This window comes from Lampris incognitus, chromosome 9 (genome assembly GCF_029633865.1).
Source record: "Lampris incognitus isolate fLamInc1 chromosome 9, fLamInc1.hap2, whole genome shotgun sequence".
Classification (NCBI taxonomy): Eukaryota; Metazoa; Chordata; class Actinopteri; order Lampriformes; family Lampridae; genus Lampris; species Lampris incognitus.
In genome coordinates this window covers 53,170,398-53,193,645 of record NC_079219.1, presented here as the reverse complement: position 1 = coordinate 53,193,645, position 23,248 = coordinate 53,170,398, and the positions used below count along the sequence as shown (strand labels likewise).

General features: G+C 45.5%; 1 protein-coding gene across 1 annotated transcript in view; it reads left to right on the top strand.

The window, feature by feature from the left end:
- The window catches only part of pde11al (phosphodiesterase 11a, like), a 32,976-nt gene that overhangs the window by 8,251 nt on the left and 1,477 nt on the right, over positions 1-23,248 (top strand). Inside the window, exons 6-21 of the mRNA XM_056287018.1 lie at positions 343-463; positions 705-780; positions 884-951; positions 1,115-1,207; positions 2,099-2,149; positions 2,329-2,475; positions 4,267-4,374; positions 4,674-4,783; positions 6,848-6,938; positions 7,528-7,628; positions 7,836-7,913; positions 8,005-8,068; positions 8,888-8,962; positions 10,663-10,746; positions 10,872-11,208; positions 18,593-18,671. Of these exons, the coding sequence (XP_056142993.1) occupies positions 343-463; positions 705-780; positions 884-951; positions 1,115-1,207; positions 2,099-2,149; positions 2,329-2,475; positions 4,267-4,374; positions 4,674-4,783; positions 6,848-6,938; positions 7,528-7,628; positions 7,836-7,913; positions 8,005-8,068; positions 8,888-8,962; positions 10,663-10,746; positions 10,872-11,208; positions 18,593-18,671 (1,683 nt within the window). The remainder of the gene's footprint in view (positions 1-342; positions 464-704; positions 781-883; positions 952-1,114; positions 1,208-2,098; positions 2,150-2,328; positions 2,476-4,266; positions 4,375-4,673; positions 4,784-6,847; positions 6,939-7,527; positions 7,629-7,835; positions 7,914-8,004; positions 8,069-8,887; positions 8,963-10,662; positions 10,747-10,871; positions 11,209-18,592; positions 18,672-23,248) is intronic.

Here is a 23,248-nt window from a genome sequence, read left to right as displayed (position 1 = left end):
GTGCCAAGCTTGTAGCTTCATACCCAAGAAGACTTGAGGCTGTAATCGCTGCCAAGGGTGCCTCAACCAAGTACTGAGTAAAGGGTGTGAATACTTATGTACATGCAATATTTCAGTTTTTTATTTTTAATAAATTTGCATAAATTTCTACAAAACCTTTTTCACTTTGTCATTATGGGGTATTGTGTGTAGATTGATGAGAAAAAAAAGGAATTTAATCCATTTTGGAATAAGGCTGTAACATAACAAAATGTGGGGAAAGTGAAGGGGTGTGAATACTTCCTGGATGCGCTGTAAGTGCCTGCTGCTGAAGACTGTATGTGTTCCTGTCTGTGGCGTCAGCATGGAGAAGCTGTCGTGTTCTGACTGGCTGATCAATAACAGCATTGCTGAGCTGGTGGCCTCCACGGGGCTTCCTGTCAACATCAGCGACGTCTACCAGGACCCACGCTTTGATGCCGAGGTGCCGAGCCGTCAGTCACAGCGACACACAGATACACATCCACGTGTGTTCGTGTGTTTTTCCTACTCTTCTTCTTCTTCCTACTCTTTTCTGTCTTGAGCTGCTGTGCGGTGTCTGTTGTCGGAGGCAAGACCCATAAAAACACATGATGTTAAATTTCTAGTGACGCTGCCCGGTGTCCCTTGAAAACCAGATTTGTAATCGCAGTTGTGTTTAAATGTGTGTGTTTGGTTGTCACAAGGTGGATCAAGCATCGGGGTTTCACATCAGGTCAGTGCTTTGTGTCCCCATCTGGAATCGAACTCACCAGATAATCGGTAGGTTGAGCGACGCGGTACCAATGTCGATTGTTCTCATTGGGGAACCGGTCGATTCTGCACATCAGTTCAAAAAAAGTTGGATTTGCTGTGCATCCCACAGGAGTGGCTCAAATTCTGAATCGCCTGGACAGGAAGACCTTCAACGACGCAGACCAGAGACTGTTCGAGGTGAACTTCTTGTTATGTGCACGGAGGCCTCGCCCTGCACTGCACACACACACACACACACACACACACACACACACACACACACACACACACACACACACAACAGCAAATGTCAGGTTATTTCTTGTCATGTTTTCCCATTTGTTTTTGTGTCACTCCACAGGCATTTGTGATATTTTGTGGGCTCGGCATCAACAACACCATGATGTACAACCAAGTGAAGAAGACCTGGGCCAAGCAGTCGGTGGCTCTGGATGTGAGCGCAGACACATGTCAGCTGATATTAGTATTCGCAGGGCGCGCGGCGTACTTAGGCCGGTCATTAGTGTCTGTATCTGTGTTGTGCTGCGCCGGCCAGACTCTAACCTGAGCAGCCACATTATCCTGAGCAAACACGCTGCAGCTCCTCCGCCATGAATATTTCACCCATCTTCAATAATTCACGCCGGGTGCATGAGCACCGGGCGGATCGCCTCTCATCAAAGGCGAGGCGAACACTACTGCATTTCCGTCACGTCATCTGCCCTCTGTTCTTAGACAAAAAATGATATTCCCCCCCCGTGGGGTGATTCGCATTATGTTGCCTGCCAACACGGGGATCGCCGGTTCGAATTCCCCTGTTACCTCCGGCTTGGTTGGGCGTCCCTACGGACACAATTGGCCGTGTCTGCGGGTGGGAAGCCGGATGTGGGGATGCGTTCTGGTCGCTGCAGTAGCGCCTCCTCTGGTCGGCCGGGGGTGCCTGTTCAGGGGGGAATAGCGTGATCCTCCCACGCGCTACGTCCCCCTGGTGAAACTCCTCACTGTCAGGTGAAAAGAAGCGGCTGGCGACTCCACATGTATGGGAGGAGGGGGTGGAGCAGCGACCGGGACGGCTCGGAAGAGTGGGGTAATTGGTCTAGGACAGTTGGGGAGAAAAAGAGGGGAAAGAAAGCCCCCCCCCCCCACCAAAAAAAAACCCCACCACCAACAACTGGTTTTCGTTCTGGTGTGGAGAAACATCCAGTGATTATTCTCCAGATGTTTCGTGTTGTGGCGCGTGTCGTTTTCAGAATTGGGCCTGCGTGGTTAGAGTCACTCAGTGCTGAATTCATACCCGCATCCATCTTAAGTGTTATTTTGTCGAGCGAGTTTTCTGCTTTCTCAGATGCTGTCTTACCATGCCACCTGCCCCAAGGTAGAAGTCGATAGACTCAAGGTAAACCTCACACACACACACGCAAGATCTCTGCTAAGTTTGGGAAACCTGTGGGGGAACAAAACACTGAATCTGAAAGGAATGCTTACTCGATAACTGTTCTGAATTTTCTGGATTGCTGTATTTCCTCCTTTACTAGAGCAGTGTGATTGACAGCTCTTGTCCCCCCCCCCCCCAAGGCAGCCAAGATCCCCCTGAGCTGCGAGTTGGGCATCGATGAGTTTCACTTCAACGATTTCTCTTTGGACAATGATGCCATGATCACCGCCTCACTCCGCATGTTTCTGGAACTTGGTGTGGTCCAAAAGTTCAAAATCGACTATGAGGTGGGCTCAGTGATAGATAAATCAAAACAAACTTGTGTACATGAACTGGTGTCTTACGTACACTACATGGTCAAAAAGTATGTGGACACCTGAACATCACACCCACATGTGCTTGTTGAACATCTCCTTCCACAGTCCGTGGGCATTAATATGGAGGTGGTCCCCCTTCGCTGCTGGAACAGCCTCCAGCCTTCTGGGAAGGCTTTCCACTAGATTTTGGAACATGGCTGCAGGGATTCGCTCCCATTCGGCCACAGGAGCATTAGTGAGGTCGGGCACTGATGTTGGGGAGAAGGCCTGGCTCACAGTCGGCGTTCCAGTTCATCCCAAAGGGGTTGGATGGGGTTGAGGTCAGGGCTCTGTGCAGGTCTTCCACACCAAACTCCCCAAACCAGACCATGTCTTCATGGACCACGGTTTGTGCATGGGGGAATTGTCATGGTGAAACAGGAAAGGAACTCCCCCAAACTGTTGGCACAAAGCTGGAAGAACACAATGTCATTGTATGCTGTAGCATTAAGATTTCCCTTCACTGGAACTAAGGAGCCGAGCCCAAACCAGGACAAACACCCCCAGACCATTATTCCTCCGCCACCAAACTTTACATTTGGCACCATGCATTTGGGCAGGTAGTGCTCTCCTGGCATCCACCAAACCCAGATTGGTCCATCAGACTGCCAGATAGTGTAGTGTGATTCATCACTCCAGAGAAGGTGTTTCCACTTCTCCGGAGTCCAGTGGCGGTGTCTTTCACACCACTCCACCCGATGCTTGGCACTGATCTTAGGCTTGTGTGCGGCTGCTCGGCCGTGGGAACCCATTTCATGAAGCTCCAGACCAACAGTTTCTGTGCTGATGTTGCTTCCAGAGGCAGTTTGGGACTCGGTAGCGAGTGTTGAACTAAGGTCAGACGATTACCCCCTCCTCCCCTTTTTCTCTCTCCAATTGTATTCGGCCAATTACCCCACTCTTCCAAGCCTCCCCGGTCGCTGCCCCACCCCCCTCTGCCGATCCGGGGAGGGCTGCAGACTACCACATGCCTCCTCTGATACGTGTAGTCGCCAGCTGCTTCTTTTCACCTGACAGTGAGGAGTTTCACCAGGGGGGCGTAGCGCATGGGAGGATCACACTATTCCCTCCAGTCCCCCCCCCCAAACAGGCGCCCCGACCGACCAGAGAAGGCGCTAGTACAGCGACCAGGACACATACCCACATCCAGCTTTCCATCGGCAGACACGGCCAGTTGTGTCTGTAGGGACGCCCAACCAAGCCGGAGGTAACACGGGGATTCAAAACCGGTGATCCCCGTGTTGGTAGGCAACGGAATAGACCACTATGCTACCCGGATGCCTCGGTCAGAACATTTTTACGCGCTACGCTTCATCACTCGGCAGTCCCATTCTGTGGTCTTGTGTGTCCTACAACTTCACAGCTGAGCTGTTGTTGCCCCAAGACGTTTCCACTTCACAATAACAGACTTACAGTCGACCGGGGCAGATCTAGCAGGGCAGACATTTTACCAACTGACTGGTTGGAAAGGTGGGATCCTATGACGGAGGCACGTTGAGCTCTTCAGTACAAGCCATTCTACTGCCAGTGTTAGTCTGCATGGCTGTGTGCTTGATGTTATGCACCTGTTAGCAGCGGGTTTGGCTGAACTAGCTGAGCCCACTATTTAGAAAGGGTGTCCACATACTTTTGGCCATGTAACATACATTTAAATGTACTCTTTTGGCATATAGATTAAGTTTGGCACCATAGTATTCTCTGCTTGTCCCTAATACATCTCAGGTTTTGTGTCGCTGGCTTCTGACTGTGAGGAAGAACTACCGGACCGTGGTTTATCACAACTGGAGACACGCTTTCAACGTGTCCCAATGCATGTTTGTGATGATTACAGTAAGTTTTGCATCATCAGGGCATTGGGTGTTGAATTGCAGAAATATATTTTTGTCATTTAGTAAGATTAAACCCTCGAATCTGGGGTTATTCAACGATTCTATTAAGTACATTTCACTTACCTGGAATTTGACTTGATGCTCTGCTAGTATGACAAGTCAACAAAAGCAAAAACAATGAACACCATCCATATAAATAGGAAGTAATATGGTCAGTTTTAAATAGCAAAGGAACCCAGGTTTTGATGTAACCCACAAAGTCTTTATCCACACAAAATAAGTTCTCGGTATCGTCAACAGACGGCAGGCTTCCAGGAGGTCCTGTCAGATGCAGAGACACTGGCGCTGATGGTCGGATGCCTCTGCCATGATCTGGACCACCGTGGTACCAACAACGCCTTCCAGGCCAAGTAAGTCACCTGGGGCGGGACTCATGAAACATCTAAAAGTAGCTCCTAACTGGCGGATTTAGCAGGAAACCCATCAAGTAATGGGTGTGTGTCAACCCTAATTTTAAGACCCCCAAATTTTTGTTTAGCTAAGAGTGATTCATGAGGCATTTTAATGCTAAAACTAGCTCCTAAATCAACAAAAGGTTAGGGCTGAGTCACTAAGACCAAATCATGACAGTCCTGTTAGACCGGGAGCTGATCACAGGTCCAAATGTAATTATTTCTTTCCTTTCATGGACAAGTTGTGCAAGAAGTAAAAACTGTCCTAATCTGGTTTTCGTTTTTTAGCGTGGCGATATGTCGGGCTTCTTCCCATCTGCCATGGTCATTCTACATTATTGATGAAAAGGCTGCATTTTAAAGCCCATGTAGCCTATCTGATCATTATGTTATAGGAGGTGTCAGATATTTAAGAGGCTGCAATAATTACCCAAAATTAAGCCTACTTCATCAAGTCAGTATTCTGTTTTTGATTTCATATGTGTAGTCAGCAGCACACAGGCGTTGGCACAAGTCAGGAATCAGGAACACTTAAGTTGCCATTTCATTTCATATACTTGCATACATGAATTGAAACGTAATACCATTCACCCCAGCATACAGCAGTAAAACACTAAGACAAAAACACATATCTAAAAACTACAAGAACACGTATATCCAAAAATAAAAAATAAAAAAAATCACTGTCCGAGAGAGCAAACGCCAGGATGACTGTCGGAACTGCCGGTCTGCATGAGCTAGCAGTTAGCTTAGCCTGCCCCACTTCCACATCCTGTCAGACTGCCCTCTGTGTTTCCTTGGCGCAACTCTGGCAGGGCCGTGGTCCCTGGGCCCACCAGACGCAGCAGACCAAGCTCCCCCAGCCGATCTAATGCCAGCTCTCCCAGCCAGACACCTTTGACACACCTACCCGCACTCCACACGACGACACTAAAACACAGTCAACGCTAGGCAAGGCCGCTGCCAGACCGCCCTCGGTGTTATCGGAACTACCAGTCTGCACGGGCTAGCAGTTAACTTAGCCTGCCCTACTTCCGCATCCTGTCAGGCCGCCCTCGGTGTGTCCTCTTCGGGTGCAGCTCCGGGCAGGGCCATGGTCCTTGTGCCCACAGGATGCAGCAGACCAAGCTCTCCCAGCCGGTCCAACGCTAGCTCTCCCAGCCATCAAACGAAGATGTGGACAAAGACACTGCATGGACGGTACTGGGTGAGTCCATGAATGAGGTCCATGAAAACTGGGATGGCATCCAGCGCTTTACCTGTACCCCCGTCCATAGGGTTAGTGGTTGCGTCAGGAAGGCCATCCGATGTAAAAAAAAAAATCGCGGATTGACAAAACCATACGAGATTGGTCAAGGCCTGGGTTAACAACAGCCACCATTGGTATTGTGCCCTCAGATGGTACTGATGGAAACCATAAAATCTGCTATGGCGACCCCTGAAAAACAAGGAACAAGCTAGAAGAAGAAGAAGAAGAAGAAGAAGAAGAAGAAGAAGAAGAGTCAACAGCACAAACATTTTCTTTAAAATGAAGTGTTTTATTTGACTAGGGTAACATGATCTGTACTTCCTGTCATTGCTTTGTTGGTCTACTGTTTAGACCACATTAGAATCCCTTCCCAAGTGTTTCAGGAATCCATCCGATCCAAAATTAGACGTTTTTTTGGGGGGGGGGGGGTTGTTAGAAGACACACAGACCGGTCCTCTGTCAGTCAATCACAGGGGGCACAGGAAGTGGGTGAGCCTGTGCAACATGACGTCTCCATGGCAACGGAGACAACCTCAGTCTCTCCTCTTAGTTCAAGTCTTCGCCCAGTTCCTTAGTAAAAGCTGCTTTCAGCTACTTCTTGAATAAGTTTTAAGAAGGAACTTTTAGTGCAATTTAGGAGTCCTCTTAGTGTTAAGATTAAATACTTCATGAAATGGCCCCTGGTCCTGAAGGAAAAAGGAGGTAGTAGGTTCGATGATAGGTCCTGAGGTCGATTTAGCTCCTCCACTGAGTTTCTTTTTTTTCCCCAACAGGACAGGTTCTGCTCTGGCTTTGCTCTATGGGACATCTGCCACCCTGGAGCATCACCACTTCAACCATGCGGTCATGATCCTGCAGAGTGAGGTGAGACTGATATATTTTCATTATTGTTGACTCGCTTGTGCCTTCAAGTGTCAAGTGCAAAGCCAATCCATCCAGTCCGCACACACACACACACACACACACACACACACACACACACACACACACACACAGAGCTTTACACACAAAGACCACACAGAAGGTCCAGGATCAAACCCAAGAAGTCTACAGCGTTAATCACTAAGTCACCAGCGTCCCCATGGTACCGACGGGTAGAGGTTTTTCGGCTTTAAGCCAGGCTGAGGGGGAGTGCCTGCTGTTAGCTGGTGACCGTAGGTTAAATAATGAGGCTGGTTTGTCTCAGGTGTAAGACGAACTATAGTTTGATCACCAACCGCAGCGTGCTCTATTGATTTCCTTTAACAGAGGACAGCTAGAGTCTATACTCTGTGCTAATTAACATCGCTAACAGTCACTACATTGACAGTGAACAATGCATTTACCAATACATAGTCCTGAATAGCACGTTGTAGGTATTTTTAGCTCTTAGCCCTGCCCGCTTTTGTGACTTTGCCTCCTGCGTTGTGTTATTTTTCCTCCTCCTTCCTTGAGTATTCTGCTTTTTAAACAGGGTCACAATATCTTTGCCAACCTCTCCTCCAAAGAGTACAGCAACATGATGCAGCTTCTGAAGCAGGCCATTCTCTCCACAGACCTCAGCCGGCACTTTGAGTAAGTACTGGTCCATTCAAAACCAGCCAGGAGCCCAGTCAGGGTTGATCAATTGTAAACCTGCATTCCCTGTGAGGCGCTTGGCTTATCACAGAAATGATTGTGTGTAAAATGCTGTCTTGGAACACATTCTTTAAAATGTGGGCTTTTCTTTGTGTCCTTAATAAGTTCATGGCCTTGAGTGTCTCTCTGCTTTATGCTGAAAAGGTGCAGGACCAAGTTCTTTGACTACGTGCTGTCTGGAGAATTCAGCTGGACAGACGAAGGACACAGAGAAGTTCTCAGGCATCTTTTTAAAACAAAATGACATTTTAAAAAATGCAATATCATCTAAACCTTAAAAAAAGTTGCTTTAAATGCATTCTGTTGTGAACAGGTCTATGTTGATGACAGCTTGTGATCTGGGTGCAGTCACTCGCCCATGGAAGATATCCAAACAGGTTAACGTTTCTATTGCACAACTTCTCAAATCAGTGCTGTTGGTGCCGTTTTTGGTAGAAAAATGTTTTTCTCATGTGGGCGCTTGAGAAATTAAACTTCTCTCAGCACTGACCTCCCTCTGAGCACATTTGAGGGGCACATATTTTGTGTTGGGTGGCGCAGTGGTTAGCACCGTCGCCTCACAGCAAGAAGGTCCTGCATTCGAGCCCCGGGATAGTCCAACCTCGGGGGTCGTCCCGGGTCATCCTGTGTGGAGTTTGCATGTTCTCCACGTGTCTGCGTGGGTTTCCTCCAGGCGCTCCAGTTTCCTCCCAGAGTCCAAAGACATGTAGGTCAGGTTAATTGGCCATACATAATTATCCCTTGGTGTGAATGTGTTAGCCCTGTGATGGACTGGCAGCCTGTCCAGGGTGTCTCCCCGCTTGCCGCCCAGTGACAGCTGGGATAGGCTCCGGCATCCCCATGACCCTGAGTAAGAATAAGCGGTTTGGATTATGGCTGGATGGCTATTTTGTGTTGCAGTATTCTTTAGTTCAGTTCGGTTTTACCTCACAACATCTAAAAAAGAAGGAAAGTCCAACATCACTGATCACAGGGGAGCTCGACAAAGCCTTAGCTTCACAGTTCAGACCTGACAATGCCTGCTATACAAAAGTATGAAGGAACACTTCACTGAAATCACGACTAAAAATGAACGCGGCACAAAAATCTGAAACATTGACACAGGACTTAACATCTTTTTCGGCTCTAAATCCTCGTTTTGACTTCAGAAATCTTACTCGTTGTCAGATAACTGTGATTGCCATTGATCTCCCAAGGTTGCGGAGCTGGTGACGAGCGAGTTCTTCGAGCAAGGCGACAGGGAGCGAGCTGAGCTGAAGCTGACTCCAGCGGTAAGAGCCGCTTATGAGCCTGTCAAGTCTCACTTTCAACTGAGATTTTTTTTCTTCTGAGCTGTATCAGCAATGATCAAACTTGGCCAGCTGCTACAACCAATTTAAACTAAGACAACTATAACATTAGAAATAAGCTAAGTGTATACGACATAAGTAAATTCAGTTTAAGGTGCTTCACCGTCTTCACTACTCGGGGGACAAGCTTGCCAGAATCTTTCCCACCACAGACCCCGGCTGTCCGAGGTGCAGCCATAGTCCGGCCTCGGTGGGACACGTGTTCTGGGCATGCCCCTCCCTCAACAGTTATTGGGGACGGATATTTAATGTATTCTCACAAATCTGTAAACAGACCATAAACCCTTATTTTCACACAGCCATCTTTGGCATACTGCCCCCTAACTGTATTACTAGCACGCAGACTTATCCTATTTAACTGGAAGTGGAATAAAGCTCCATCATTTTTGCAGTGGTCGAGGGAGGTGCTGTCCTTTCTACCTTTAGAAAAGCTCCGATATAAAATATGTAAAACCCGCAAAAACTTTACTTTGACCTGGAGTCCTTTCATAGACTTTATTGAAGGTTTTCCCTTTTTTTGAATGTACTTTTTATTTACCTGGTTGTAATGATAATACTTATATGTGTACAACTTTATATCGTCTTCAAAAATATGGTTATTATGTGGAATTGGAATAAGAAATCCCTGCATAGTCCTTTTTTTTAGCCTTGGGGGGGAGGGGGGATTCCTACACGTTTCTTTTTGTTGTTGTTGTTGTTGTTGTTCTTCGTGTGCCTTGTATACCTGTTCCAAAAAAACTTGAAAATTGGAAAATAAAGTTTTCCAAAAAAAAAAGAAGAAATAAGCTAAGCAAGGCAAATATAAAGTGAAATAAGATAAACCTTAGGACATCCCATTGGGGAAATTTGAATAAAACAGAAATATGATTGTCTTGATGCATACATGCTCAATAATCCAGGCAAAAAAAAATCAAAGAAGGTTGAATCAGTTCATCTGGATATGTTTATTGACAGATATGTTTCATCACTCATCTAAGTGACATCTTCAGTCTCAATTGACTGCAGGTACCCCACCCTTATAAACAATACAGAGGCATAATGACTGAAACCAACGACCAGTTTCATATGCAAATATGGGTGTGACCATTAACTAGAGTTTCAATGGCCATGTGGACTATTCAGAGGATTGGAGAATAGTTGCAATCACAGCATAGTAAGATGGCGACAAGAGGGAACGACCATCCCTAAACCGAGGGGGGGTGGGGGTTAAGTGTACATCTGTCGCCATCTTACAATGCTGTGATTGCAATTATTCTCCAGTCCTCTGTGAATAGTACACATGGCCACTAAAACTCCAGTTAATGGTCACACCCATATTTGCATATGAAACTGGTCGTTGGTTTCAGTCGTTAGGCCACTGTCTTGTTTATAAGGGTGGGGTACCTGCAGTCAGTTCAGACTGAAGATGTCACTTAGATGAGTGATGAAACGTTATCTGTCAATAGACATATGCAGATGAACTGACTCAACCTTCTTAGAAATATGACTGCCGTTTTGGCTAACATAGATGATACTGAGCTGCCCTCATGGTGTCCTCAACCATGCTTTAGCAACATGACTACAGTTTGGCAAATAATTATGATTGCATTTATGGCAGATAAAAACCTTTTCCCTTTCTACAGGCGATATTTGACCGTAATCGTAAAGATGAATTACCTGCGTTACAGCTGGAATGGCTCGATGGGATATGCAAACCGTTGTACCAGGTACATAGAAAAATACCTTCCCTTAGATATTTTTTGATTGAAAGTTGCAGTGTGATGATTTGTGAATCAGCGAGTTCTCCTGCAGCATCTGAGAGATGAAGTATCCTGTGCCGTGTCTCACACAGGCACTCGTGAAGCTAAATAGGAAATTGCAGCCGATGGTTGATGGGATAAATGCCAACCGGAGGAAATGGCAGGATCTCTGCTCGTCCAATGAGGAGACACGCCGAGCCTCGGTGTCCAATCAGAGCCCCGGAATGGGACATCCTCCTGGTCTGAGACCCGACATGGAGGCCAGTAAGCATCCAGAGCACACAGACAGCCGGGAGTTGAGTGAAAACACAAATTCTGGGTCAGATTCTGAGTGTGATGAGGATGTGAAGGACGGCCCGGACCCAGGCTCCGGCTATGACGCAGAGTCAGCCGGGAGTGGGACATCTGAGCGCCTCTCAGAGGAGCCAAGTCAAAGTCGAGTCAAAGTTCATTTGCCAATTGAGTCACTGGGGCTTCTTCACACACCCTGAGATTCTCCTAACACCACAAAGACCACTGACCCAACTTACATTTCTTTTTCTTCAAATGTGACAGATCAGATTCTTTAAGCACTGTGAACACAAAATCATGCAACGTTAAAATCTTTTACATGCAAATGTTTGTTTTTGTTTTTTTGGTTTAATCTGTCGCTAGCATATTTGAGACAACAGTTAATCCGATTATCAAATCAAAACTTTTGAAGTTGCGTGTTTTAATGGTAACTGATGGGCAGGACTTTCCCATGGAGACATCAGACGGCATAGAGGCGTCGCATGTCTTCAACCTAACAGCCGAATGTGGAAAAAGATTGGCAGGTCGTGTCTGCACTGAAAAAAGAGCAGATATGGCAGAAATAGTTGGGGAAGTACCTTTCCCACAAGATACTACAACATCAATAGTTAAAAGCCAGGTTCATCATTTCTTTTTGTTTGTTTGTTGGTGGGGAAGGTGCTGATGATGCAGCAGCATTGGTGACTCGGTTTCATTTCAAATTGATCTCTGGGATGCAGAGCTCATCGTCACCGCAGTTACCACCCATCACCATAGATGTCAGTAAGTTCACCATCATCATCATCAGGTCAAGTGTCCTCGGATGGATGTGACCCTCTCACACCATCCGTCTCTATCTTGCGTTGTGTAAGAGCCGTGTTCATCTTTCGATAGCTTGTTTAATAAGATAAGTCTTACTAAAACACGTCCATGTTTCTCTACAACTAAGGAAGTGAGCAGCATCAGATTCAACTGAGTTGGTGACCCTGACCTTTGACCACAAAAAGGTTCTTCCGCTCAGCGTCTTGTGAGTTTCACCGGTGGTCACTGATCGGTTCTTCCGCTGAAATATCACATCCACTACACTGCATCCCCGTAGCTTTGTTATTTAACCCATAACTGGGGTAACCTTGACTTATTATCAGGGCGTGTCCACATGCCAGTGGGCCATGATAATGAGTCTACGGGGGGTTACTCCTCCGGGGGCTTCTGTTCAGGGTTGCCCCACCCTTAGCCTTTGGCTTAAAAGCCTTATCCCACAAGGTAGCGGTGTACGGGTTACTTTATAGGGCGCTGGTGATTCGCCCATAGAGCCCCGTTAGTGAAAACAGTCTGAACCTCGAGAAGGTGGGGTTGACTTGTCTGGGAGAAGCTTTATATTGCGCTAGGTGGCTTGTGTGTTTTTGACACCTGCCACGCCACGCCAGACCACACCAGACCAAACTTACCTATCAGTAAGTTAAACGCAAACAACAATCTCCAAGACTGTAAATTTTAATTGCACCTTTTCATTTAAGTTTGGGACACTTTCATATGGGGTCATAGGTCAGAAACATGTCCGGTATGTGGCCATGCAACACAAGTCTGGATGGTAAAATCAGAATTCATGTGGGCTTTATTTCTCTCTCCATGGCACAGATCGCGGTCATCAATGTGAGAGCAAACCTAATGCGTAGTTCAGTGGCTTGACCTGATCAGCCTGGAAAAAGATGGAGGACAGCAATGATGGAAGTCAGTGGAAAGACGGTACCTTCATCGATTGGGGAGGTTACTCGATACATGTAAAAGAATCAGAATCATGTTTATTGGCCATGTAGGTTTGCACATCCATGGAATTTGACTCTGGTTTTGTGGCTCTCTCAGTGTACGTAACATAGAATAACAACACAACAATCTACACAAGGATTGAATTATACAGGTGAAATAAGAGGTGATAAAGCGCAATAGTGCAGAGAATATAATGTTAATGAAGCATATGTTGCAAGCAACCAGAGCTGGAAATAATTGCTAGTGAAATGGTTGAGCGCAGTCACAACATATGATTTTTAATTTGTCTGTTTGTTTGGGGGTACAAGTCATTTTACTATGGCGCTCTGTTGACAATGATATTACATAATTTCTTAATGTATACATTCATTTTGAGTGTATACATTAAGACAAAAGCAGATCTGTGCAATAAATCAGATTTGAGCATTCAGGCCTGTATTGTGGATGCAGTCAAAGTGGTGCCCTAAAAATGACCAAATATTGGAGGGAAATAATAATTTTTACCCTCTGCAACAATTTGCTTCTCTAAATGTCACAATTATTTAACTCAGGCATGGGATTACTTCCTACTAATCAATTATGATGCATGTTTCCCAGGCACAGATGATTGGCCAGACACAGATTATCTTTCCATCCATCCATCCATCAATCTATCTATCTATCCTACCCACCAACCATCCAACCCGTTTTGTTCCCACGGATCAGTATTGGTGGACCGTTGCTGAAACCAAAGAGGGCCAGTTATTAGTGTGTTGGAATGGGAACTGCCTCAACAATGTGAACCTTTTTGAATGCCTTTTAATTAACAAAAAGGGATCACTGTGATTTCTCTCCCTGCCGCACAAGTTTCCATTATGAATGTAGACTGGAGCATGACTTTGTTCCTGAATTTTACCGACTCACTGGCTTTCTTCTTACCTCAGTAGAAAACTTGCTTGCATGGCAGTAATGTTGAGCCCTGTGTATATGTACCCAGTCCCTGGCTGCTAAATTGTTCTGTGGATTGCATGTGTTTATTTTTCAATACCGTGTATCGCTTTATATGTATGGAGACTTGGCAACTCCAAAAATTCTTTCAGGGATGAACAAGCATAGCAGCGTGGTGGGTAGAGAACGACGCCTGCTTAAAAGATTGTCACAATTTCAAAGTCTTGGCCTCTTAGTTGGCAGTTCCTTAAAGTTGTATTAAAGGATCTCTGACCACTAGAGTGCAGACGATAGCGTTACAGAGATCCCAAAACAAACTAACAGCTAAGGCCCGCCTCCCTCCCTGTCTCTACGGAGGCTGAGCTGTAACACTATCCACGTTTTAGCCACTTTTTTTAGCTAAACAGTGCTCGCAGACTCAAAAGTGACGCCGATGTTACTCTATTTCCACATGCATGATAGGCTAACGTGTTAGCCGAAGCGCTCACTAACTTAATGCGTATTCCTATATTACTGCGCTTGCTTCCTCTTCTCTCTGTGAGTGCTCCAGGAAGAAGTTGATCATGGACAGTGGTCCCCGACCAGATTCATAACTTATACTGAATATGTAACCCTAACCTCAATCTAAGCCTTATCCTAAACTCAACTACTAGAAAACAGTGCCTACCCTTACAACAACAAAAAAAAGGAAAAACAAAAAAAAATCTCTAACATAGAAAATTGGTCTGAGACCAGTGTCCCCGGCCAACTAATGGTACGTTCCATTTGAACTGGAAAATCAGAATTTCCGAGTTGCCTGTCGAACATTTCACTTGGAACTCCCTTTGAAGTCGGATTTCTGACTCAGAAAGTCAGAAAAACCTCACCAACCCCGACCTCAAAATCCAAGCTAGCTGCTCCGCGCATCAACCGAGTGAAAGCTGTAGTAATATACCGTTAATTAACGCTTCTGTCTTATTTGTGTCTCATTGAATCAGTCGTACACACAGTATTGTCCAACTTCTATCTGTGGACATGTTGCTACAGCGTTTGCATGCGCAAAATACAGCGTAATGTGTTGTTATCAACTGATATTGATAACAATTGCTAACCTGGCTAGAAACTTGGTTTTCCGACTTGTTGGTCTGGAACTCGGTGACGTCATTTCCAGCTCCGACTCCTGACTTCCGAGGTAAACGGAACGCAGCATAACTACATTCTGAAGCTGTGAACAGCTTGCCCGCGGTTTTATTGGGGGCTGGACGTCTGGTAGAAGAGGGAGGACCTCATTGTGACTGTCACTTACGAAATGAGCAATCCTTTTACAGTCAGTGTTAATATCAAAAATACTGCTTGATGCAGAACGACCAAGACGGTCATGATGACCGCTTTGGATTTTCATAGTTTAATAAACTTTGTGGGGGGGGGGGGGGATACAGACCTGCCGCTCCCTGAATTCTCCTGAAATTGCACACATTTGCATTAAAATGAGTTTTAGATCAATTGCACAAAAAAAGTTGTGATAAGACCTAGTACCTAAAACGACCATGGACGGTCAATATGACCGTCTCGTAATTTGCGCGTGATCGTGCGCGTCATGTCACTATTTATGACGTGTTTTCGTCGCGTCATTTCCTTCACGAAGTTCATGGCTCTGTCCTAGAAACACACTAGCGTCCTCCAGTGCAGAGTAATAGTCTAAGTTTGATTTTTGATTATTGTCAACATGTCGGGCTACAGACGCCCTTACAGACGCACCATGACTACCACCGAGGCGTTGCAGTAGTTACAGGCGTTGGACAGCGGCCATTTTGAATTGTTTGAAAAATAGTATTAAAAGTTGTTAAAATGTTAATTTTGGTGTCACTCGTTTCTTAACTGGCATGCTAACATATGTAATGCATTAATATCTCAACTGGGTATTTATCTTGACAGAATATAGTTTTAAATCCGTGGCGGTCAAAATGACCGCCCATGGTCGTTGCAGTAGTTTTAAGTTCCGGTCGTTGTTTGGGACTGTTTCGATATTTATTTTCAGTTCTTTTTTTTACATTTCACGTTTTATAGGCCTTGTTACGTTTGTTAGATTAGCAATATGTGTTTTCCGTTTTGTTTTTCAGGTAATATTTCCACTTTTTCAGTTTTGCTATTCAAGTTCGACCACGTCTCTCTGAAGTTTAAAAATAGTATTATAGTTGTTAAAGCGTTAATTTTTGTGTCAGTCGTTTTCTAAGAGACATACTAACATATGCAATGCATTAATATCTCAATTGGGTATTTACCTTGATAGAATATAGAGTTTAAAAACCGGCGGTCATTTCGACCACCCATGGTCGTTTTAGGTAGGAGTGAAATCCCGGTCGTTGTACAATCCTGATGGTTTGTATGAAAACAAATTTCCTTTTTGAAGCTTTTTATTGCTAGCATATATTTAACACAATAGCTAATATATGAATATCCAAATCATGACCACTTTTGTAGTTGTTAATTTTAATGGTTTCCGTTGGCGAGGACTAGAGGAGGTTTATGGATGTGGTGAGGGAGGACATGCAGGTGGCTGGTGTGACAGAGGAAGATGCAGAGGACAGGAAGAGATGGAAAAGGATGATCCGCTGTGGCGCCCCCTAACGGGAGCAGCCGGAATTAGTAGTAGTACTAGTAGTAGTAGTGGTAGTACTAGTAGTAGTAGTAGTCTGTTGGCTAGAACTTTCCTGGGGAAAATGACATGGTGCATGAAATGTCACCATAGCAGCCAAATAGATTTAGGAAGGGAGGGGAGAGTTTAAGAAGGAAATGTGATCTCACCATCGGTGTTCGATGGTTAAACGAAAACAACAATCTCAAGGGTTGAAGCTGTAAAACTGAGGGTGTACTGAGGGTGTCTGTGTGATCCCTTCTTCCATAGACTCACACAGAATGCTTTCCTTATGCATGTCAAAACTTCCTGATGAACTAATAAAATATTAATTTCAGGTTCATTTTGTTGCATTTTATAAAGGGTTCTGAAACAAGTTTTATGAACCTCGAGATGAGGAAACGTATTTGGTACTTAAAAGAAACTGACAAATTTGAACTTGAAGAAGTGGTTTGAAAAGTGCCATTGAAAATGTTCTCGCTGCAGCAGCTGTATATAGCATGTGTGTGTGTGTTTGCTGTCAGTTGTTGGAGATGCAGTCATCTCGGTATTTTGCAGTCCACGCATGTTTGCATGCTGATATGTTGGGTCAGAAAATGCATGCACCATCTTGGTTTCGAGACTAAACATCTTTATGCCTTCGATCACCCTATGAGATTTGTTTTGCATGTTGTTAAATGGGAAACTCCCTTAACATTGTGAAGAACATCGTTGCTCCCCCGCTGTTGTTGAAAACACGCATAGATCTCTATTTTCGATTGCAGACTCTGTACCAGAATAAATAAACGTATTATTTTTCATACATTAGGCTCTATATTTATGTAAGCTATACGACAGGCATTTCTCTCTTGCTGTTTATATGTTCTCCTCTGAGATTAAATGCTTATCAGAAGACACCGAGGTTGTCAGGTTCCTGTGAAAGGGATGGAGTGACTGTATATCTGTATGTCTACCCTTTCTAATGGGCTCATGAATAAAGCTTCATAGCATGGAAACTGGCGATTTAGCCTCATTTGTTGTTTGTGTTTACTTATATGCAACATCAAGACATGGTTCACGACTTCTGCAAGCTAAACAATGGTTGAAGCATCTTGGAATCAGTCCCCCCCCCCCTTTCTCTCCAATTGTACTCAGCCAATTACCCTACTCACCCCCTCTGCCGATCTGGGGAGGGCTGCAGACTACCACATGCCTCCTCCGATACATGTGGAGTCGCCAGCCGCTTCTTTTCACCTGACAGTGAGGAGTTTCACCAGAGGGACGTAGCGCGTGGGAGGATCACGCTATTCCCCCCCCCCCGTCCCAAACAGGCGCCCCGACCGACCAGAGGAGGCACTAGTGCAACCAGGATACATACCCACATCCGGCTTCCCACCCAACTGTGTCTGTAGGTAACATGGGGATTCGAACCGACGATCCCCGTGTTGGTAGGCAACGGAATAGACCGCCGCGCTATCCGGACACATTGGAATCCGTTTTTACTGTTCTATTTCTGCTGAATATTTCTTCTTATATGGCCAATATAGACTGAACAGAAAAGGAATATACGTATAAGACACGACATAATGTTTTAAGACTATTATAAATGCTTAGACCTGTAGGCCGTAATGAAAACACTCGTGACGGTTTGACTTCCAGAATGGCAGGTCTGATCCACTTTGGGATAAATGATAATCTGCTATGACCCTAACGGCCCGATTGTCCTAACGTAAAGCAGAAAAAAATCAGTTTGGTTGTGGTTTTCCAGGCAGCTGCGTGCCAAAACACCCCTGGCGGTTTTCAGAGAAGTGTGATTCTACAGCGAGGCCCAACAACGTAGAGATGATTCTAGATTCCTAAACTGCAGTTATGAAACAAATGACGCGAACGCCTGGTTCGCTTGCCCGTGATGTTGTCTCGTCAGTTACCAAGATGAATAAGGAAGAGCAAAATACAGGAGCCTGGACTTGGTGGTTGCATTGGTTGCTTTGCTGCGCCACACGTGACGTGGATGAGGAGGCCTACAGGGCAACCGAGAAGTTGACGTGTACGAGAGGATCCAAGACTGAAGTAGGAGGGAGAGTTTAGAGGATAGGACCTATAGCCGGTAAGTGGATGATGTCAAATACTAGTCATGACACTACTTCACCACACAGTTTTAGCTAGGTTAGCTTAGAAGACACAGAGATGGCTGCACTGTTGTTTATTTTTCGGTGGGCAACCAAAATTCTCTCTGTGAACTGTTTCTCTGTTCAGATGAGATGAAGATCCAAGATGAGGTGAAGATCCAAGATGAGATGAAGATCCAAGATGAGATGAAGCTCCACGCCTCAGCGTTGGCCTGTTTTATGTCATATGGATTTTTACTGGAAGAATGGGATTATGAAATGGAGATAAAAGGGAATATAGTTTTGCATTTTTGACATTCTTCAGCTGCATTCCTCATTTTATTGGTTTATCTGTTTGATTAAAAGGGTGAAGAGTACAAATTCTTTCTCACCCAGGTTATAGCTGCAAAAACCACCAAACTAGTATTGGCAAAACAACGAGCATGCTCCAAAATCACCTCAAAACAAAACGGTCCATCCAAAGTTTCTGTATAGAAAAACAGCACTTTGAAATGCCTGCAGCCTAAAGGATGATGCTCATGTTATTAAATAAATAAAAACTCAAATGACTGAAAAACCCCCAACAGCATCCACAAAGAACAGGCACCAACAAACCCATCCCCAGCAGCATGGCGAGCACGTTGCAAAGACAGTGTGCACCGCCGTCCTCTGCTGCTCATCTGCACAGCGTCTGATGTTGGTGATAATAAGGTGAGGCAACACACTTCCAGTGGCAATGGCGTGTGATTAAGAGCTTGTTCAGTACGCACACAGTCGCCGTGCACCGTCCAGCCATAGCCGGAGCCGAGCCTTAATCTATAATTTAACATGGACTGAGTTTATTCTCCTCAGGCTCCATGATCAGGGGAGGGGGGGATGAGGGGGAGGCTCCAACCCTATATCTGATTCAGGGTCTGGTTCTGCTGCAGGCTTTCATCTCTCTCTCTCTCTCTCTCTCTCTCGCTCTCATATTCACATTGATATACACACTAAGTAAGAGACAGAGGGAGTGAGGTACCAAGGCTAAAGACAAAGACGTACTGCAGAATTGCTGTAATGTCATTTATAAGATATTCATAAACATATTTTTGTATTTCGTGAGGACAGGAAGGCTGAAAATAGAGCAGAGCCTCGCTAAGCTTCGCTAAGGCCTGAGAATGAGTTATGCCTAATGAGGGGCAATTATGAAACCGCTCTTTATTGCACCTTTGTAAATCCTGAGGAAATGTCCCGGGTCCATTTTTAGAAACTAGACCGTGGCACGTAAAACACCGTAAATGAAATCGTGTAAAGTAGACCATAAATATTAATACACACTCTAAATACAAGGGATAGCTTCTTGCGTCATGATTATTTATCACATTTATTTTGCACATGTATTTTTAATGAAGGGGTTGAGGAGTTGCATTACGAGACAATGAGAAAACAGACAGCAGTGAAATGTATGAGCACAGCCGCTCCAATAATCACATTTTAGGCAGAACGTTAATAAGGTTAGCATCCCTATCTGGGAACTATTTGGGTTTTCGATACATCCGGAAGCCGCTGTGTTTAGATCAATCACAAACCCACGGATATCCGGATCATGAAGGCTTTTGCAGTCGTTGGTGTTCTGGGCTGCTGTGGGGCAGAACTCTCCAGGGTGAAAGTTACTCTGCTCACACCGAAAAGCGTCATGAGCTACGACAGCATCCGGCAGTCATTCATTTTCAATGGGAGCTGGTGCTGATGAGCAGCAGCCGTCGCCATGGCAGCAGTGAGCGGGTGGTGGATGCCTTGGAACAGAGCGACTGTGTAAAGTCGAGCTGGATTTAACTTGAAGTAGGTTAGCAACATACTAAGGGCCTGGATATACTCCAGAGTGGTGGTAGTACTTCTGTATATACTACTTGCTGGAGTCCGCTTGGAGTATACGTTTCGCACATGCGCAGTAGATCGGCGTTGCGTATTTCCGGGCAAAATGGCGACACACATGCTAGAAGAAGAGCTGCTTTGTTTGTTGTATTTAGCGCAATCGGTCTCTCAGTCTCAGATACTTTCATTTCTGTCGACACACAGCTTCTTCTTTCCCCAAAGTCTTGGCAATTTCCATCCATGAATTTGTGTACGTCTGGTTATCTTTGTAGTGTTTTAATGAGGCGTTATAAAGATGAGGGTAACGACGGACCTCCTCACACAGCCTCGCTACAAAGTCGGCGTCCATTTTTGTTTACCAGCGCATGCGCAGTTGCGCCCTTGTCCGCGCGGACACAAAAATTTGGAGAGACGCGGACGTCCGCGTGGACCCTACGCGTACAACCTCTGATGACGAAATTTACGTCACGCGGACCCTCGCGGCCGCAGAAAGTATACCTTGCGCTTCTGTCCCAAATGGATACTACATCCTAATGCTAGCTGGGGTTTTTTTGTTTTACTATGTAGTGTGTTTGTACCGGAAAACTGACAAAATGAAGTAAACTTCAAAATTACAACATGCACACTAAACCTGCTCGATTTTGGAGTGTGCTGTTGGTGGGCACTACTGTCCCACAATACAACGTGTTTCAGAGACGGAGGAGCGGGATTTTTTTTTAATGGCGGTCAATAACTATGTAGCCGAGCCAAATTTATTTCATTCTATTTCTTTATTTTCCCTGAAATCTTTTTTTAAATTGTTGAGAACTTTTAGTCCCTACCTTGTAGTAAAGCCGGCTATCCACTAGTGGGCAATAGAGAGTCTGTGAAGGCAGATGGTGGGGTAGAGAAGAAGATACAGAGCAGCATATCAGGAAGAGAAGAAGCAAAGTGAAGTTGTTCACGGGTGTTATGTTCTGCAACAATAAAGTACCCAAAACCCTGACCACCTTAGTCAGCTTACTTTAAACCTGTAAATAGGTTCCACCCTAGCGGGTTTAATGCATACCTTTTGTTCCCCGGGGGGCGCTGTTCTGGTGTGACACCTCTTGAGCCTAGCTTCAGTGAGCTCGGAGTTGTATGGAGAGATGCAGAGGACAACATACGTCACGGATGCCCGTACTCCGGTGTGTGTCTCACTCAGCTACGCAACGCAGAGACCGTTACAACGTGACCCGTAGCCAAGCTGCAAGCGGTGTGGTTCGGCCACCAGGAGCAGCAATGGCGGCACATGGGTCTAAACCACTATAGCATTAGCAGCCACCATATGTTTGTCTACCAAACCCTAGATAAGAAAATGTTAGAAATTGGTATAGAGCCCTCCAGTGATAGACACGAGGCAAAGAAATGGAAACGAATGATCCGCTATAGCGACCCCTAACGGGAGCAGCCGAAAGTAGTAGTAGTAGTAGACATGAGGCATGACGTCATGGTTGAAAAACGGGGCTTTATTCCTCTATCGAACCAAACCGTGAGAACTGGGTTAAACAAAAAATACAATACATGAAATCTATGTGGTATGTATGTCTTGTATTCACAATTCTCAATTCCCCTACAGTAACACAATGGGTAGCATACTGAGCTGACACGTTTATAGCATATAAAATGACGCATTAAATATGTCATAGAAAACACAAGGAAATGAAGTTAAACTCAAACATACCTCGTAGGCTGCTTCCTGTTTAAGAGGAGCTAGACCTTGCTCGCTTCGTCCTTGTTCTTGTCTATAAAGTCTTGCTAGTGTCATTTTGGCGCGTTTTGCTTGAAAGGTGTTTCGTTTTATTAATTACGTGCGGAACACTGGAGCGGCAGAAAATAGTTCCGCCTCTCGGATTACTTTAATATAGGTAGGAACCAAAAAATAGCCCAAAAGGTGCCGAACTAGAAACCCAACTGACCATGTGAGACAGTTACAAAAAAAGTAAGAAAGAAAGAAATGAAGGAAGGAAGAAATAAAGGAAGGAAGAAAGAAAAATGTGAGGCAGTTACAATAAGTGAGCAAAACTGTCTCTATGGAGCATGGAGGCTTCAACCTCCTGAGTGACTGCTGACATGAGCAGACCAGCCGGGCTGCTCTCCATCTCTCAGGCGAGGAGGGAAAAAGCACCTCCAACTTTAAAACAACCCTTGGATCCGTTATAGCTCATTATTATCACCCCACTATTTATGCCTCTGACTCTGGGTCGCCCCGATAAGCTGCTGCTTAGATGGTGAAGAACAGACCACCGGCATCAGGCAGAGGTACACTGACATGAACAAATAGAGATGTACTGTAGTGGTTTAACCTCGGAACCAGCACTCGCTGCACCTGGTCAACACCACAAAGCATCTTGGGATACGGTCGGCTCACGGTCTGGCAGCAAGGTGGAGGTGGAACGTAGGCCTGTTTGAAAGGCAGGATGCGACTTCCTTCCCCTGTTAACCCTGAACCAGCCATAATTAATGTGCCTTCATCAAATCTCAGCTTTTAACTGCAACCCATGAGGCCAAATGTCTCGCTGATTATTCTCTGTGTGAGATACGTCGACTTGTGTTGGGCCCCCAGCCGCCGATAGTGGTTTTGAACCCTCTGTGTCTGCTCTCTGGGGCCCCGCATGCAAAAGGCCTGTCTGTGCAACGTGAAGACAAAGCTCATTTGAAGACGTTCCTCCTCAAAAGTCACATGACCAGGTTGTCAGCCGAGCGGTCCCGGATAGCATCCACTTCAGGCAGTGATGCGGCACTGATGGCCTTCTTCTGGCCCTGACAAAACGGATGTGAGCCTGAAGTGGCCCACATGTATAATAGCAAATATGGCCCAGATATGCCAAATCAAACGAGGCCCTTTCTGGCAAAGATGCGGTGCTCTGGGCAACATGTGATCTGGATGTGACCCTGAAGTGGCCCCGTGTGGTAAATGGTGAACATGGGC